The 19506-nt window shown below is 30.2% G+C and overlaps 4 protein-coding genes and 1 long non-coding RNA gene across 5 annotated transcripts; 2 read left to right on the plus strand and 3 right to left on the minus strand.

Moving 5' to 3' along the window:
* Positions 418-1959, minus strand: LOC109350455. The gene is made up of 2 exons (XM_019591691.1): positions 1954-1959; positions 418-822 (listed from the first exon to the last, which is right to left on the minus strand). Exons 1-2 carry the CDS (start codon positions 1957-1959, stop codon positions 418-420), a joined length of 411 nt encoding a protein of 136 aa, XP_019447236.1.
* LOC109349856 lies at positions 1855-4860 on the minus strand. Its single transcript, XM_019590880.1, has 3 exons — positions 4676-4860; positions 3187-3402; positions 1855-2397 (listed from the first exon to the last, which is right to left on the minus strand). The coding sequence occupies exons 2-3, from the start codon at positions 3366-3368 to the stop codon at positions 2211-2213; spliced, it is 369 nt and encodes a 122-aa protein (XP_019446425.1). The 5' UTR covers positions 3369-3402; positions 4676-4860; the 3' UTR covers positions 1855-2210.
* Positions 3392-4120, plus strand: LOC109349857. The gene is made up of 2 exons (XR_002108046.1): positions 3392-3579; positions 4044-4120. It is a non-coding gene; the product is annotated as an uncharacterized LOC109349857 (long non-coding RNA).
* On the plus strand, positions 7638-8137 carry LOC109350456 (uncharacterized mitochondrial protein AtMg00310-like). Its single transcript, XM_019591692.1, has 2 exons — positions 7638-7861; positions 7948-8137. The coding sequence occupies exons 1-2, from the start codon at positions 7638-7640 to the stop codon at positions 8135-8137; spliced, it is 414 nt and encodes a 137-aa protein (XP_019447237.1).
* LOC109349978 (1-aminocyclopropane-1-carboxylate synthase 7-like) lies at positions 11092-12977 on the minus strand. The gene is made up of 3 exons (XM_019591067.1): positions 12700-12977; positions 12314-12603; positions 11092-11986 (listed from the first exon to the last, which is right to left on the minus strand). The coding sequence occupies exons 1-3, from the start codon at positions 12868-12870 to the stop codon at positions 11116-11118; spliced, it is 1332 nt and encodes a 443-aa protein (XP_019446612.1). The 5' UTR covers positions 12871-12977; the 3' UTR covers positions 11092-11115.

The following is a 19506-nucleotide window of genomic DNA, read 5'->3' on the forward strand; positions in this document are numbered from 1 at the left end:
TTGGCAGTGCATAAATATTATATTCTTATTTTATTGTTAAACATATATGATTCTCACAACACCCATAGTATGTGATCTAAGTTAATGAAGAAGAGGTTGCTCTAGTGGTGTAAGGTCTCACTGAATAACTAGGTCGATCAAAAGGTTAAAGGTTCGTTTCTTGAGAGCATACTTGTTGGAGGTGCAATCACACACTCCAAAGTATATTAATTTCTTCACTATACGCCAAAAGATACCCTTATTTATACCAAAAAAATATGATAAAGGTTAATAAATTAAAAAAGAATTTACTTCCATCAAATTAAAATTAAATTCTATATTTTATTGATTGGTTTGAATTGATTGATTGTAGTAATCATATATCATCATCTTAACAAGTTAAATTTTTTTTGGTACATTGGAATATAAGAAACAAAACTAAGCATATAAATTGATATCAAGAAGCAATAAAGGTTGACAATCAGTTGGGGGAAAGACCCAGAACTTCAACTCAACTAATGAGTGAGAGCTTTGCATCGCCAGGAAGTCGGCCACCATATTAGCTTCTCTACAAACAAATGATATTGTGACGACCCAAGGGTGAGCCAACCAGGACCTAACACTGTTGACCAAAGCTAAAATGTGAGCAACCCTAATCTGAATTCGCTCGGAAATAATTTGAACATCTTCGAGACAGTCACTCTCCAAAGACAACCTCTTCTCCATGGCCAAAAGCTCCGCTAAAATATGTGACCCAACACCAAAGTTTGCAGAAAAATCAGACAACCAATTTCCTAAATTGTCACGGAGGACACCCCCATAATACACGAGTTTTTGATGCAGCTACCATCAACATTCAACTAGAAATGATCCAAAATCGAGTGACTCCAACGGGTCAATGGGAGAGTCCCCTCCAATGACATGGAACACCCGTAGTTACGCCACTCCCACAGATCTTGGTGCGTAAAGCGAGCCACAAAATTTATAGTCCAAGAGGAATCGCCTAGGATGGAATTATTTCTCCACCTCCACACCCACCAAATACCAGCCAAAAATAAAAGACCATGCCTTACATTATAGTTTTCCATGAGCCAATCACTAAAGATATGAGGTGCCCAAAAGGTCTTAACAAGTTAATTGAACCTTTTTTATAAAAAAAATAATGTTAACTGAAGTAGTTATAAAAAATCATTTGTTATGTTGATGATTTAGAGAGGAATACATCCTCTGAAATGTTGATTTTCTTTTTAAAAGCTTGAAGATTTGTTGGAGGAGGATCATAAAAAAAATGTATTGTTCAATGTTCATCCTAACACTTTTTGTCTCTAATGGAACAAGAGTATATTCAGCCTGGTCAGGTTATTAATTTTTGCTCAAATTCATTACATTCTTCTAGGAATATATGTTATCTCTGCCTTATAGTTGGTGGAAAAGTGGAACGGAACTAGTATGAAGTGTACTATGATGGTAATGAGCACTTGCACAATGATGCTGCAGAGAAAACTCCAGCTGCACTAGCAACTTTATTGGCTGTTAGATAGAAGAGGAGCCTTTGGATAAAAATACAATAATAGAAGATTGTGACATTGAGAACAGTGTTCTCTCTTGATACTCAAATAGAAAGATGTAGGATATCTGGCAATAGATGTGAATGTGATTAATTGAGTTTCATAATGCAATTTTAAATCTTGAGGCAAAAAATAAGGTTGTGAAATTCAATTTCTGAAAGAATAGATAATAATTAAAGATGAAAGTCTGCTATAAAGATTGACTTTTCAAACAAGAAAGAAAAAACTTGTTTGCTAAATTTTTTACTACTTTGATAGAACTAGATTGGTTCATACGAAAAATGAAACTAAATTACACATCCAGGGAAAAAGAAAAGACCCAAATTCCATATCAGACCCAAAAAAAACCATATGCAAATTCAACAATTTATCATCTGATTTTTTTTTATAAAAAATGCACCAGTACCGTCATTCTCGAAATCTTGTGTATCAGTGTATCACTTAGCTTCCAACATCAAAAAAAGAATAACGAAAGGTCTATCCCGCTTCAAATGTGAGGGGTTATTGAGGCTTATCAAAGTTAACCACTAGTTTCTCAGCTTTTCTCAAGTAAGGGGGAAAATTTAGAATAACACAAATTGACTTGCAGAATGACCCATAATGTATAAACTACCAGAGCGGCTGGCTCAGGAGCATATAGACTACACCTTTAAGTGATTATTCTCAGACATAGTAACCAGTAAAAGTAAATCCCCTTCCAACAATCTCACCAGCACAAAACCATGCAAAGCACTCCAGACCAAACAAAGCAGCAATACCTGCATCTTCAACCTTCAAGTCTTGCTTGTTCTTCCATAATTGCTTCACATAATCAACTTCCTTCGAAAAGGCCTCTTTACGGGCAGGAATACTGCACAACATCGAAACATAATTGGTATGGAACATGGTAGTTTTGTTGCAAAAATAAAAACAAGCCTATTATTGGTATGTGCCTTTGACATTAGCAGGTTTGCATAATTCATTACATCGTTACTGTGCTAATTCTCTAACAATCGGAAGAAGACATGTTAACAAAATTCGAATTTCAAGCCTGATATGAAGATCATGTTCAAAAATGAAACACACAAGCATTGACATATCAGACATAATTTAGTACCAACGAAATGCTGACATGAAGCATCATGTGTCAATCAGCATACCCACCTATGGCAGAAGTTGTTGCAGTGTCATGTTTCAATACTAAGCTACTGGTTTAAATGCTAAGGAAGGATTAATGATTATCCACTGACCCTGGACCATATTTTTTTAAAATAACTATAAAAAACTAGGACTAATACTAATATAATATAAAGTTAACATGCATCATAGCAAGACTACGACTGTCTACTTTGTTTTTCTTTCCAAGTGTCAGCCAATGCCAACATGAGTGAACACTGGCACAAAATGAGCGAACAGTACATTCAAAACTTGCAACCTCACCTTCCAGAGCTTCATCCCTTCGTCAACAAGAGGAAAGGAAGAAGCCCTTAGACATGCCAAGCAACATCCAAAGTGTAATACAGAAAGCCGTACAACATTATTTGAGATCAATAAATAATGGCAAAAAATCATATTAAACTAAGAATTCTATACAGACAATGCAGTGAATCCAGCAATCAAAATTATTTACGAAGACTAACAAGGTTGGAGAAAATATAACCTAGCAAGGCGGGTGTAAAGAAGTTGCTTCGACAGCAAATTGCATTTCTCTACCGTAGCAGGATCCTGAATGTATTGCTTGTTCTGCTCCAACAATTGCTTGTAGTAAGCAGTTCCATGCTTGGCTACAAATTGGGATGCTTGACATGCTTTGGACTGCAAAGTCTTTAAACTCGAAGCCATCAAATCAAGTTTGCAAGTTAAGCAGAACAAAACCCTGGACCAAAAGACAAAAAGGCCAATGTAGAATGAACCATGAGGAGAACAATATATAACATTCATATTCCACAAAAATTAACATTCATTTGAAATACTCTATACCCAAGTAGGCCAGTACTCACTGATAATAATCAGGAAATAAAGAAACTTGATCACACAAAGGCTTATTCTTCAAGTGAGTTATAATTGCAGTGCAGGCAAAGGGTGTAAGATCTCAGTTAGTTAGAATTCGGTTAAGTCAGTTATCATTCTGTTATGACAGCTGTGACAATTACATGTAGCTAAGATGGATTGTACAAATACATCCACAGTGAAGCCAAACTGAGACTCCTCTTTGTTTTCTTCTTCGTTTTCACATTTTCTTTTCATCTAGATTCTCAACATGGTATACAACAACAACCAAGCCTTAGTCCTACCAAGTGAGGTCAGCTACATGGACCAAACAGCGTCATAATGTTCTACCATAAATCATGTCATTGATCTCGAAATCCTTCTTACTTGTTTAGCCAATGGTTTTTCATGGCCTCTATCTACCTCTAGAAACTGGACTAACCTTCATTTGGGGTATCGGGTATTCTCAACATGGTATCGGAGCCCCAAATTCCCAACAGGAGAACTCTGCTTTTTGAAGGCAACAAGTAAATGTGCCTAATTCTGTCCTGATTAATCATCCAATATCAGTGAAATTAGATGACAAAAATCTCTTCCCATGAGATCAAAAATCGACATATCAAAGGGCTCAAACTGCCACATTTATTACAAGAGCTGAGTTTGTGCCTCCAAAATTTCCATTTCATATGGCATTTGACATGGATTATTAGCATGGATGAGATGCATTTCAATTTGTATTGATCTTTTATCACTAACCTTAACAAAATTTAATAGGGAAATATAAATAGACATGAAATGCAAAGAATTTCAATTTGAAATAATTTTTCAAAAAAAAAAAAACAAGATAAAGGTTTTAGTTGTTCAATAAATCCCTTTTGAGCAAACCAATCTATCTATAAATATTCCCAAAAGAGTGTTTCACCAATCTAAAATTTCAAAACCCTAAAATTTCAACCTTTTCATGTCATAATAGTGAAAAAAAACGCGTAATTCAGTTTCGAGTGCGAAATGAAAAAGAGCAGAGAATAAGAGAAGTAGATCAGAGATAAGAGATATAAGATCTGACTTAGAAATATCAATAGCATAACAACAAATAATTTGCGAATTAGAAATTGGAATGGTCATGAATGAAAGAACAAATAACTGAAATTATTTATTACCTTTCTTCGACTGAAAAGATCGACCGTAGTAATCGGAGAATTGAGATTGAGTTCCGCCGCCGCCGCTGATTTGCGACGCTGCAACCACTAACAACGTTAGCTACAAAAGATGATAGTGCACAAGTTATGTGTTAATTGTTGAGTGTTAAGTCTCAACCCTGCGTTCTGCTTTCTTTTCTATTTTTTTAATAAAATTATTTTTAATATTCTCTCGATTGAGTGGTTTGGGCTGGATTATGTTTTAATTAAGCCCAATACAGTACCCATGTGATCTAATGGCATCTTATATTATATCCAACATCTTACTTTAAGTTTAGGAAGAAAAAATATGTATACACTGTCTGTAAGAGTTTTTACATTTACATGTAGTATGTATCATTTATTTTTTTAATAATCATTAATTTTAAATAAATTATTACAAATGATTGTATATAAATCTTTACATTATCATTGTATAGATATTACACTCTTTCTTTTATCTAATAATGTAATATTTATGCACTATCACTATAAATTTATACATATATACTACATTATCCACCATTTATTTGTAATAAATAAGAGTACAATATTTACGAACTATCAAAATAAAGATTTATTTATACACAATCACAACATAATTCACCATTCATCTGAATTATTTAAAAAAAATATCAATAATAATTAAATATAAATCGTGGATAACGTATATAATTTTCTCAATAAATATAGACAAATGTCTTAGAAATGTCCAAATCTACTGAAGGTATTAGCTGAAATTAGAAATTGACAAAGTTACATTAAATTATTTTTGGTTTCTCATATCTATCTTCGAGGAAATCTTGTCTGAGCTGAGAACATCAACAAGTATGTAAATTAAACTTTCTCAGTTGATATCTCTTATTTATAAGACTCGAACTTGATATATTACTTAAGGAAAATCAAATATATATCACTTAAATCAATGTTCGTTGGTTGCTAAAGCTACTTTAAATTAGACATGAGAAGAAGTGTTTAAAATGTCAATATCAAACACGGACACGACTCTAGCAAAATGTGTTCATTTACTTCATAGACTAACTAAACCCAATTTAATCAAGGTTGAAAAGCCACAATACACTCATATGCTAACTGGCATTATCTTAAATCATACCCAAGTGTTAAAAAACAGTTTTATTGTCCAAATGAATTACTTGTGTAAATTGTAAAATGAAACATCCTTTTTTTTTACAGATTCTTGTACATAGTTCTATTTTTTCCTGTTATAATATGTTGGGTTTTATCATCATTTTCATTCATTTCACATGAACCATTCCTGGGTTGATTTAACCAAATAAAAATAAAGAAAGAATCCGATGGTAAACAAATTAAACATCTCCATTTCGCAACATCAGTGTTCTTTTGACATGCACAATGCCAGCATTTTATTTGTGTTGATCATATAAACAAGTTTTGCCTTTTGGGACAACAAATTAAACAGACGTAAGCTAAGGAGAATCGAAGAATAGTGTAATGGGAGCACATTAAAGAGACATAAGTTGGACGTTGGTCCAAAAAATATTTTGGAGTTAAAAATTAAAAATTAATTATTTGTATGACCGATTGCATTTGGTAGTACATATATCAGTACAATTTGTGGAACAACAAATGTGCATCCTAGTATAATTATCTGATGTGAGCTGACCACAAATTAATTATAGAAAAAAATTTATGCACTTATATGAGTTTTATATATTGTTATTGTATTATATAATGTTCATTTTAATTATCATTGTCTATTCAAATAGAAAGATTTATGTGAAGACATATCTATGTATATACAACCAATCATATCTTGAAAATACATTAAAATTTGAATTCTAATTAAAATTTATTGCTAAATGTTAGCACCAACAAACATAAATGTATGTATTTCCAAATATGATGTGTTGATTACGTCTTCATACAAGTTTTTATCCTCTTAAAAATTATACAAATTAATGATGAATAATATATTAATTATGTATAAATCTTTATACTAATAATATATAGATATTACACTTATAAGTTTTCTAAATTTAGCACACATTATAATGACATAACAATGTATGATCAGATCAAATGTGAAATGGGGTGAGTTGATTGTAGGTGCAAAATGTAAAATTCAATGAAAGCAGCAATGCTAATTGCCAGTGCGGTGGAGCTGTATATTACTATGAGTAGTTGTTTTCATTGAATTTCACATTTTGGACCTACAATCAACTCACCCCATTTCACATTTGATCAAATGATATTGATTTGTACATTGTTATGTTATTATAATGTGTGATAAATTTAGAAAACTTATTTTAGCCCCTCCCATAAAAAACCAGTTCATATAAAGGTTATAAATGTAAAAGTTTAGGATTATAAGAAATTGATTAGACTATGTTGGGTTTATTCAAGTGTGAAGTCCCACATTGGATATGCGGGGAGGAATGAGAGAGTTTATAAAAAAGAAATACTCATAGAACTAATGCCTTAAAGTTTTGGTCCAACAAATTCAAATATAAGTTGGTGCAAACAAATTACTAGATAGGTAAAAATTCTAACTATTTTACCACAATCAAGGATGACTGAAGATATTTTAAGTTTATTTTAATATACTATCTATATGAAGAATTTGACATTATCACAACCAATTATATATTGCTTATGAATGCATTCTTACCAAGTTAGTATTAAAGTCAATTTTTAATGATTTTATCGATTCATGTTTGGATAAGGATGTAAATGCTTTTTTTACATTATTGATGCATTAAAATTAAAGTGTATGTTTTTTAATTATTATACCTACAATAAATAATTCATATTCGGCAGAAGTTTAACAATTCGAACTAAGACTTCATTTTTTAAATTGAAAAATCTTTTTTTCTTCTTTTTATGCAGCAGAAACACGTGAACTGTGTGTAAGCATATTTCGTTTGGTGGTAGAGTGATTCTTATTAATTCAGTTCTCACGAATATGCCTATTTATATGTTATCGCTTTTTAAGACTCCAAAGAAGGTTATATCGAAGTTGACCTCTCTTCAGAGAAACTTTCTTTGGAGTAATAAAACAGGAGTTAGAGGTATTCCTTGGGTTGCTTGGTCGGATGTGTGTAAGCCTAAAAAGTTTGGGGGTTTGGGTATTAAGGATCTTTCTCGGTTCAATGATGCTCTGTTGGGAAATGGAAATGGAGAAAACTGGTGGACTCTGATGCTCTATGGGTTAAAGTGACCGATTCTAAGTATGGCACTAATGGGGTCTTTAACTCTAGTCCGTCAACTTCAAGGTGGTGGAGAGATTTGGTTAAAATTGGTACTAACGATGATGGATCTGATTGGATGGAAGCCAACCTTTGGAAGGAAATTGGCGATAGATTTCATACTTGCTTTTGGAAGGATATTTTGTTTGGGAATCGAACTCTCTTTCCGAGACTTTTCCTGCTTGCTTTAGATAAGGACGCTTTGGTAGTTGAGTGAGGGGTTTGGACCAATGGTGAGTGGACTTGGAATATTCATTGGAGGAGAAACTTATTTGTGTGGGAGGAAGATGTAGCAAGAAGCCTTTATAGTCTAATCCAGAACCATGCTTGCAAACGTGATGTTGGTGATAGATGGATATGGAACCTTGATAAGTCGGGATGCTACATGGTGAACTCAGCTTACTTGGCTCATTTGAATGCTAGTATGATGGAGCCAAGTAATGTTCTTAACTTATGTTGGATAAATTGTACGCCTTCAAAAGTGTGTTGTTTAATGTGGAAAGTTATCAGAGGTAGGATAGCAACAAAAGTGGAGCTTCATAAGAGAAATATTGTGGGGGTGAATGATTTGAAGTGCGATCTGTGTTTGTTGCATGATGAACATTTAGAGCATCTTTTCCTTTCTTGCCCTTTTGTCTCTACTGTGTGGAAATGGTTCTATTCTTGGCTTCAAATTAATATTACTTTGTCGGATTCGATTGTGGAATCGCTAAAGACGCATGATTCCCTTTGTAAGAGTAGTAAAGGGAAATCGATGTGGAGGATGTTATGGTTTGTTGTTATTTGGTCGATTTGGAAGTTAAGAAATGATATTATTTTTAGGGGGGACAAAGTTAGTTTTACCCAGATTAAGGATTCGATTCAAATTAGATCTAGGTTGTGGATTTCTAAAAATATAGAAGCTAAGTTGTACACTTTTGCCCAATGGTGTATTGATCCTTACTCTTGTATTTTGTTGTTATTTGGTCGATTTGGAAGTTAAGAAATGATATTATTTTTAGGGGGGACAAAGTTAGTTTTACACAGATTATGGATTCGATTCAAATTAGATATTGGTTGTGGATTTCTAAAAATATACGATCTAAAGTGTACACTTTTGCCTAATGGTGTATTGATTCTTACTCTTGTATTGATCTTCTTTGTAAGTTGTAATTGGGTTGGCTCCTTGTGCCTGATTCTAATATATTTGCTTATCAAAAAACATGTGATGATTAATTATTAAACAATATTTTAATGATGTTGGCCGATTAATTTGGGACGCATAAATCAATGGGATTTCAGACTAAGATGTTAGTCTTTATGGAATATTTCTTACTATATTTCATTGAATAACATTATCAAAGTCAAATCATTCTCAAAGTTATTACAAAAAGGAATTCCAGAAACCTCTATAGTGGATATATACCTCAAGTCCTCAACAATAAAAGGTGCCAGAACTTCTACAGTTGGCAACAATGAGCATGTACCCAAAAAAGTACTAGTAGCAATGAGCAAATTAAATAACTATCTACAAATGCCGACTCTATTTTATAATCCTATTTTCAACAAAACCATACGTGGTGGTACTAATGATGTGTCTTAGCTTAACTTGGTTTCATTAAGAAAATGTATTAATTTAGTGATGTAAAGTCCCGTTAGACTCCAAGATGATCAAAAAGTTAAAGTTTAATTCTTGAGAACGACATTATTGAAAGTGACAACTACATATCCTGAAAAAGATTAGTTCATTAACAAAAAAATGATAAGAGGATATCATTGATAAAAATATGACTTCATTAATTAATCTATCATTGGTAAAAATATGACAATAATGTTTCTTAAAAACCTTTCATTGAGTTTCTTAATTGTAATATCAAATATTTGATCTATGCGGGGTGTATTAAAAACCTTTGATAGTAAAACCCAAAAAGAAAACACTTTAATATTCCCCCTCCAAATACTAGAATCAATATAAGGAAGGAAAGAAATAACAAAGTTGCGTGAAATTCCATATTATTATATTATAAGTTAGTCATCAATGTTTGGTCAAGTTTGGAGTTGTGAGTATTAATATAATCAATCTTATGAAGTCAATAACAACCATTAATTGGTCGTGTGATCATAATGTACATCAATCATGCAGTGAACCATTCATTATTTATTTTGCCCCATCTTGCCGAACTAGGAAAACAAAGTATTATATATGTATAATTATAAACTAATTATATCTTCACCAATTAAGGTTATCCATATAATAATCATGATACTGGGAAAGCAAAGTATTATGTGAATTTTACTTCTTATTTCATTAAATTATTTATTGACCAAAACCATCAATAATATTTAAATGATTTCAAGTTTTCAACCTTCCCATAGGTAAGACATATTGGGTAGGTCTCTTGCTAGCTGTTGGGCATAATAAGACACACGTGTATGAACTTTTTACTCGGTAGCTATCTAAAATAATGTGATTTAATTGAAATATAAAGATTTTTGAAATTTTTTTAATGGAGAAGCAAATACTTATCTATTTTTATGTTTTGATTGGTAAAAATATAATTTATAATAAATAAAATAATAAATGTATCTTAATATTTTATTTTTTTTCTTTATTATTGTATGATATTTATTTCTCTATGATTTATTTTTTCTTCTGAATAGTTCAAATTGAACATATCCAAGAATTCAATAGTAGATGGATATATTGATATGTGACATAATATTTTTTAACCATCCATTTTTTAATTATTTTTTAAGGAATTAAATTAGAAGTCCTTAAAACTCATTCTTCATCTCATATTCCAATACTAAGAATTAATGGGACAATGCCAACTTTACCTAAAGTTAGAAATCAGAATCACAAACTATAGCTTTAAAAAGAAATTAATTCAATCAATCTATGAAATTAAAAAACAACATACATAATTCAGAGGCAATACTTTTTCATTAATCGTTAAGTAATTTCATTACAATGATACAACATACAAAGAGCAGTTTCTAAGCAACTTGCTTAAGTAAAAGCAAGCAAACAAGAACAAAACCACATTCCAGGTGAATAAATCAGATCTACATTGCAGTGTATGCTTCCAGATATTAAAGAATTTTATCAAATAGTCAGAACCATTTGAAGAAAAAAAAAGTAAAAAAAGAAATAATAATAATAACAACAATGGAAATTAACATATTAAGAAGATAGAGATCATAAACTAAATTTCTCTATAACCCTTCTGTCCTTATTCTTTCCATGAACTTACATATTCTTTCCAATGCAACTTCCAAAGTGTGTTCATTCATATTTGCAAAGCAAACCCTAAACCAACCAGGTTCAGAACAATGACAAGAAGACCCTGGAGATATATTCAGTTTCACTTCATGCACAATAGCATTCCAAAGTTCCAATTCACCTTCCATTGTTACCTTATTATTCTCTAAAAGCAATGGACTTAGATTCATCCAACAAAACAATCCTGCATTCCCTTTCAAGCATTCAATGCCAACACTTCTCAAACCTTCAATTATCATTTGGTATCTCTTCCTAAGCCTCTCTCTATTACTCTTAATATAGTTTTCAGTGAACTTCTTATCAGATAACATAGAAGCCAAAAGGTGTTGTGTTTGACAAGATATTAAGGTGAAACTTGACATTCTTCTAGCAGTGGTCACAACATTATCATTGTATGAATAAATGGTGCCAACCCTGAAACCAGGAAGACCTAGATCCTTGGAGAGACTATAAACAATGTGAACTCTTTCTGCATTTTTGTATCCCCTAGCTTCTAGGATTTCTGCTACACTTACAAACTCTGAGGAGGAAAAGACTGAGCCTGAGTAGATTTCATCTGAGACAAGGTGGATGTTCTTGCTATTCACAAAGTCAAGAATATTCTCCAGAACTTTTCTTTGAATTGTTGCACCTAAAGGGTTTGAAGGGTTTGTTATTAGTACCCCTCTTACTTTAGTGTTCATAGCTTCTGCTTCTTTATATGCTGCCTCTAATGCTTGAGGAGTGATTTGAAAGTTGTTTGAGTTGTCACAGTGGATTGGAACTATGTTTACCCCAGTTCTCCACCTCAAATCTCTATCAAATCTGTTAAAAAAACAAATTAATCTTAGTTTAACTCAATTGTTCTTGCATATAGTATCATTTTAAGTACCTCATCTGGTACTTAATATTTAATAAATTTCATATTTTCCTTAAAAAAAAATCTTAGTTTAAACATGCAGCTATGTGTGTTTACAAAGAATAACACATTATTTTAACAAAAAAATGTTTGTTGAGAAATGTTTACACATACAATGACAAAATATGGTTCAAAATTGCAATTTTAGCAGTTTTGCAACTACAACCATGATTAAAAATCATGATGATGATTAAAATTTAATGATGATTAATAGTTAGGTACTTAGTTCTTACCCTGGATAGTAAGGGGTTGGAACAAGTAAAGAATCTCCAGGATTAGCAATGATGAAGGTTAAGAGTTCATTGGCTGCAGTTGCACCTGCAGTGAGGACTACTCTTTCTGGATCAAATTTTGCTCTCCCTCCTCTTATTTGTTCCATAAAGCTTGCCATTGCTGTTCTGAAAGATTTAAGCCCATGATAGTCTTGAAATAAAGCATTCTCTCTGAAACCACTAGCTCCTTTTCCCCATGTTGCAGCCTCTGGGTGTTCTTCCAAGTACTTTTCCAACAAATCAAATGAAACCTGCAAGATACAATAAGAATATATTCATTATATAGATTAATTATATATGTACAATATTGCATGTATATATGTTATATATATGTATGTAGTGCTTACTTGATTTTCTGCTAAACCCATTTGTATAACTCCTAAAGGGTTAGTTATTTCATCATAGGGGTTTTCATCATAGGCTTTCCACCCAGCAAAATAAGGGGAATCTTCACCATGAGTTTCAGAAAGTGCAATTTTTGAAAGCTGAACACATGGTTGTTCTATCTCAAGACCCATATCTAGCTTCTCCTCTTGCAAATTAACAAAGAAATTGGCCTTTATTTATGTAAAGCTAGAAAGCAGGAAGATAGTGTGGTAGGATGAAAGAGAGAAAGTGTAGAGAGAAGAAGGAGAAAGTTGGATGAAAAGTTTGTTAGAACCATTTCTATATATAGTGTTTGAGCCTAATCAGAAAAAATGAAAATGGTGAATTCAACTTAATTGGCTGGCAAGATCACTACTAAAAAATGAAGAAAAAAAGTGTTCATAAGTCAGTACCTTACCATGTCAGATTTTGCATTGATTTAAGTGTGGTAATTAACTTACTTGAAATCTAAGATTTTTAAATTTATTTCTAATCCTAGTCATCAATTTTATTAACATCTAATTGTTTATATCTACTCATTAATTCAAACCATTAGATTTTTCTAAAATTGATGACTAAGATATGGAATAAGTTTAAAAAACTTACTCTTAAGTAGATCCATCCCCTTATTTAATATTTCGCTATAACTTTTTTTGCACTAAACTCTATCATTTATCATTAACTTAATTTAAAATGAGAAAAATATGTATAGTCTTTTACATTATCAATATATATAAATCTTTATACTGTTTGCTAGTACATAGATACAACACTCATTTAAAATATACAACTTTCTTTTATATCTTTCTCTTTATTTCCAACCAATAGTACAAAATCTCTCTAAAATTTATGGGTCTAAGAGTTTAATAATGGAACCGAATTATAACCTGTAGTACTAAAACAAAAATTAAGGGTGTAGAAATTTTCATTATTTTAGGGTCCAAATTATTTGTATGGTCATTTCCTCACATTCCTGTATTGGAGAAAAATTCTATACAAACTTTATGACTTTTACAATAATTATTATAGACAATTTTTTCTTTATAATTATTCCTTAAACTTTTTCAATTGGTAAAATTAACTCATGTAAGTGGATCTATCCCCACTCATTAAACTTTAATAAATAATTAGTTAGAAAAATAGTTTAGAATCAAAACATAAAGTTTATAGTATGTTTGTGCATTTTTCCATAAACATTATTCTTATGAATTTATCTCATTTGACTTGTGACAACTGTACCTCCTCCTTCCAGGTCCACGCGGGAAATATATGGTTGTTGGGGTGTGAGGTTATTGCCATTATAGTTCCCCTTCACTTATAAATATTTTCTTTTCTTATATTTGTGTCGGTTTATGGGGTAGAGTTTATAATATTTTGTTAGTGTGGATATTTGATGTGGTTTCACGGTTGTTAATAAAATTAAAAGTGGTTAGTGTGTGACGAATCAAATCCCTTTTGGAACAAGCTACAAGAATTCCTATGCACAAACCTAATCGGTTATTAATCATTAAGGTCTGAATAGGTTTATAGTGTTTGATCATTTCTAAGTGTGGTTAAGTTTTGAAGACATGACAAGTGACAAAGATATCAAGTCCCCTAAAAGATCGATCAAGATTCTTGGTTACAAGCAGCTTGGATAAAATAGAAGCTTTTCAAAGATATTATGACCCCACATCCTCAATAAAAAAAATAACAGAACTTAACTACTTTCATGTTTTGAATATGCTCCAAAATAGTTGCCATTTTTTTTTGGTACTACCATATGTATTTTTATTTTTTACGTAAGAAACTAATTTTTTAGGTATGGTTGTCTCTTCAATAAGTGTTGCTCCTAAGAATTGAGTACGATCTTTTTTATCCTTTTGGGATCTAACATGATCTTACATCACTAAACTAACACTTTAATGGTAATCGTTGTCATTTTCATTAATAGTAGTTATATGTGTATAATAGAAGTACTTTGTGCAATGATTGACTCACTTATTAGAGTTTTGTTTTTGGTTAAGCAAAAGTGCAAAACAAAATGCAATTAGCTATATAGATTACACTGCTAATTGAGATAAGAAATGTCTCGTCATGCATCTTTCAACACCATGCATTTGGAATTCTCACATTATTATTCATTTATTTGTTGTTTTACAAAGATATTATATATATCAGATATATTAAACTATACAAAGCAATAAAGTATCACTGAATGAATAATTTGCATAATGTCACTTCAAAATGTTAATTTCTTAAGTATGATTTCGGTACAGTACTTAAAGTACGATTTGACTTAATTAATTAAATGATTGAGTACTTAAGACTTGTGCATACAATTTAAATAGTGTCCATTAGCTATCTTCTCTCTCTGTATGTCACTTGGATCTTCTTGTATATTCTTATCATAGGATAATATTAATTTAGAGAAGTAATTTTGACATGTTTATATATGCATGTACAACAGCATTTAGGAGTTAGGAATATAAGATATTTGTCGAGATCATGTTATCTTTTTTTAGATTTCAACTACTAACTTACTAGAATTGTTAAGCACATTCTTAATGTGAAAAGATGTATACACTTATAGTGTAAGAAATTTTTGTATTGCCATTACATTATTCACCATTTATTTTTAATATCAATTGACTTTTAAATAAAAGTAATACAACTAAATGATAAATAGTACATTATATATAAATTTTTATATTACTAATACATAAATATTACACTTGTCAAAAAACAAATGAAGGGGGATAATATGATAATCAAAGATGAGAAGAATATGATAATCAAAGATGAGAAGAATATGCTTCTCTTTGTGATAGAGACGTGGGGATCGAGTTAATCATATGAATATCTATGTGGTAGAGAAAATCAACTCAAGATCTAGAGTTAATATAGGTGAATCTTAATGAAAAGGGAGAACGTGAGTGACAGCAGGGATCAAATGAAAGATAATAAATGAATATCATATGTCCCTATGTCTTATTTTGTGTCACTTTTAATTAAAAATGTACCACCATTAAAAAGAAAAAATATAAAACTTAGAAAGTAATATTTTTGTATTATTTTGTGAAATTTAATTAATAATATAAATGTTTTGATATAAGGAGATTTTCTTTTCCAACCACTAAAATTATGATATATATTTTATTTGATCACTTTTTATAAAGAAATTTTTAAAATTAAACAAAATAATATATATATCATATTTTTACTAGCTATATGAGATAAATTATCTTCTAATATGAAAAATATTTTATTCTTTTATAAATGGTATGTGTTGAAAGACAAGTATCATACAAATGCTAAAATGATTTGGGAACTCATTGTTTATATTTTTGATTTATAATGAAGTTTTAGTTTTGAACATGTACACTAATAATTTATGGATTTAATATGTATATATTGATAATATAAATATTTTTTATACTGTTAATAAATCATCAATTATTTATATATTAAGTACTATTAATTTTCAAATAAAATAGTATAAACCATAACGGGTGAAAGACAACTAACATCTTTATACACACGTACATAAATTTTAAACTCGTAATTTATTTATTTTGGTGAGGGAAGAGATGGAAGAACAGGGAAATTAAGAAAGGGCAGGACGTATTGACATTTGACACCGAAATAAATGCTGATTTTTTTTTAATGATAGGTTTGTTTCTCATCGGTAACAATTGAATTAGTACGTAACAGTGAATATAAAAGATTTTTATTAATTTGTATAGTTTTTTGGTATAATCAAATATATCATCTACTCTATTATGGAGGAAACTAATTTTTTTTGGTGTAAATAGTTATCGTTGCTCTCAACGATCTAAATTTTAAATCTTTAACATAAAAGGATACACGAAGATCTAGTTTGGTTATATCACTACATCTTATTGGTTTAATTTATATTGTTTGGATAGTGGTTTCTCATGCTTTGAAATTTTACCAATTGAACTAATTACCAGTCACACAATATTTTTACTTTTTTTCTCTCAAGCTAATGTTCCTTTTCTACATAGATAAAAGAAATCTCACACGATTGGCCAGAACTAATTGAATTAAATGATATATTTGATAAAAAAATATAATATTTATATATTATTAATGTAAATATTTATACAAAATCAATATATCATATATTATGCATTTGCATTACTTTTAAATAATACTAATAATTAAACCTGAATGATAGATAATGTAACGACATTTATAAAACTGATTCATTATTACAAGAAACCCTTGACAGCCAACTATATATATATAGCGACCTATGAGAACAATATATATATAAATATATATATATATATAGAAAGAAGATGATCTAGATAGGTAACTTTTGTCCTTAAGACCTTAACTTAATATGCTTTCAATATCTAGATGTGAAAATGACTGGTGGTCTAATCTTATATTGCACCCATGGAGGAAGTTTAGAAGAAGAGTGCTTCACTTCACTTGGGTCTCTTCTCCGACATCAATATCAAGTACAATTCTAAATCCAAACTCTATAAATCAACTAGTACGTGTGATACCAGATCTTCTCTTCATTGGTAACAGCTAAGAGTATCATTGTTAAGGCCCAAGATAGTGACACTTCAAGATCAACATTGATAGTTATATATTACCAACCTATATTTCATAATTTCTAATAAAAAACTTACCTGAAAATTAAAGTTGTCAGAATTTGGTTGTCAAAATAAAAATGTTATATAAAAATTATCTTGTTTGTAGTTAGTTCTTGGAATATTAATAATTACCATGTTTGAACTTAGAATCACAATTTTAAGAAGTAAAATAATGGAATTATAACATAATTAACTTCACTGATTCAGTCCATTTTACTATAATTCTATAATTAGAGGTGTATTTGATACCCATTCACATATAACAAAAATAATACAATATAACTTGTCATATATAGCAATATTATTAACACCACCATGATTATCATCACCACTCTCATTGTTACTACCATTCTTGTCATTGTCCTAATCATCATTGTTTAATCACAATCACATTGTAGCTATTGCCATTAATCCATCATCATATTGTTGTTGTCTTTGTTGCCACCCAATAACATTATCATTGTTTTATCCACCTTAACACTATCACTATGACCACTTTCATCATACCCTTCCACCACCGTCAATTATCACCTTCGACAATTTTAAGTAATTTAACTCATAATTATAGGCATTACTTCTTAAAAAGATTAAATATAGAACTTATCATTATGAATTGATTACAATTTGGGCGAAATTAAAATCGGAATTACAACTTTAATTAAAGTTGAAACTATAATTCCAATTTCACACACTAAATTGCCTTAGGGTAAATACAAGTTTTGTTGTTATATTTTATTACAATTTCTAATTCAATATAAATATTTTAAAATTAGTAGAGACATAATTCTAACTTTCATTTTAACATTAATAATTTAGTCTTTCCTAAATACTTATAGAAATATGGAGCCCATGTAAAAATAGCATTTACTGAAGAAAAAAATGTATTCCACATAAATAATCACTATCTAAAATAAACAAACATCCCATTTGTTTCTCTAAAATAAGCCTGGTAAGCTCTTATCATTTCCAATATTTGATGTGCATGTGTGAGACAATTCACAAAAATGGAAATGAAAAAATTATACCTATTTCAAAATTATATATTTATGACCTAATCCAGTTCTGGGAAGGTGCCATAGGTGCAACCGCTCATGGTACATGATAATAAGGGGTCATTTTTTAATTAAATACCTTTATTTTTTTGTTTTGTTTTGTTTTATTAATATATTTACTTTTATAGATTATATAGTTATTTTATTATATTTCGTAGTTTTATTTTAGGTTCATTTCATAATCACCACAAGAGAGATAAAATGATTAAATTTTTTGGACTTGAGAATCGTAATAACTCAATTTTCTCAAATACTATAAAATACAGTCTATAATGTTTTTAATAAATTCAGCCCCATGTTTGTTCCTGGAGACTAACCCTTGGCTTATGGTATAATATATGTGTTAGTAGTATATAGATTTATACATAGTTGATTTATCATTCACTATTAATTTGAATTATTTTTATTTATTTAAGAATCAGTAATGATTGAAAATGAATAATAGACAATTTAATAACAATATAAAAACTTCTATACTATCAGCAAATACATTTTTTACTCTATTATTTAGTAGCTAATTTAAACTAATAGGAGATAACGATCTTACATTGGTTTGTATCACAATTATGAAATGGATGCCATGAATCTTCTGGGAAGATGTAGTGCCTGCGGTGACATGCCAAGAGAGAATCTTTGTTCTAATCATTGAGCATATTATGTCTATGGGAAAAGTTTAGAATATTGAGTAGGTCGAACGTTAAATACATGGACCAAGTCTTGCATTAGGCTTGTCATATCAATATTTCAAGTGTCTATTTTTTCCTCGTCTTTTTATTTGCTTAGAGATTCCATTTATATATTTTATTTGATTGCAGTAGTGTTGAAGTCGTACTTGTATATCAATATGCTTAATTTACAAGACCTACATATTTCGACCGTGTTCGTACACACGCTTATCAATTAATATAAATTATATTGAACATTCTTAAGAAAATCCAACTATGGCATCCCAATATGCACAGACACACAAAGTAAATGCATCACTTTATGGATGTTTGAGGATTCATATCCAAAAATAAAATAAAAAATAATATGTAGGTGACAAAATGTTTTTAGGTTAATTTTCAATTCGTTTAGTTATATTTTCATTTTAATTGTCACGTAATATTACAACTTTTCCATTAAT

The sequence above is a fragment of the Lupinus angustifolius genome, chromosome LG06, assembly GCF_001865875.1.
Source record: "Lupinus angustifolius cultivar Tanjil chromosome LG06, LupAngTanjil_v1.0, whole genome shotgun sequence".
NCBI lineage: Eukaryota > Viridiplantae > Streptophyta > Magnoliopsida > Fabales > Fabaceae > Lupinus > Lupinus angustifolius.

Bases quoted from the DNA above. Each gene is read 5' to 3' on its own strand.
- LOC109349856 (XM_019590880.1), bottom strand. From the start codon at position 3,368: ATGGCTTCGAGTTTAAAGACTTTGCAGTCCAAAGCATGTCAAGCATCC. The intron at 2,398-3,186 runs GTTATATTTTCT...GATGTTGTGCAG, and splicing joins CTTTACACCCGCCTTGCTAG to TATTCCTGCCCGTAAAGAGG.
- LOC109350456 (XM_019591692.1), top strand. From the start codon at position 7,638: ATGCCTATTTATATGTTATCGCTTTTTAAGACTCCAAAGAAGGTTATA. The intron at 7,862-7,947 runs GTGGACTCTGAT...GTCAACTTCAAG, and splicing joins AATGGAAATGGAGAAAACTG to GTGGTGGAGAGATTTGGTTA.
- LOC109349978 (XM_019591067.1), bottom strand. From the start codon at position 12,870: ATGGGTCTTGAGATAGAACAACCATGTGTTCAGCTTTCAAAAATTGCA. The intron at 12,604-12,699 runs GTAAGCACTACA...TGTATCTTGCAG, and splicing joins TGGGTTTAGCAGAAAATCAA to GTTTCATTTGATTTGTTGGA. The intron at 11,987-12,313 runs GTAAGAACTAAG...TTTTTTTAACAG, and splicing joins CCAACCCCTTACTATCCAGG to ATTTGATAGAGATTTGAGGT.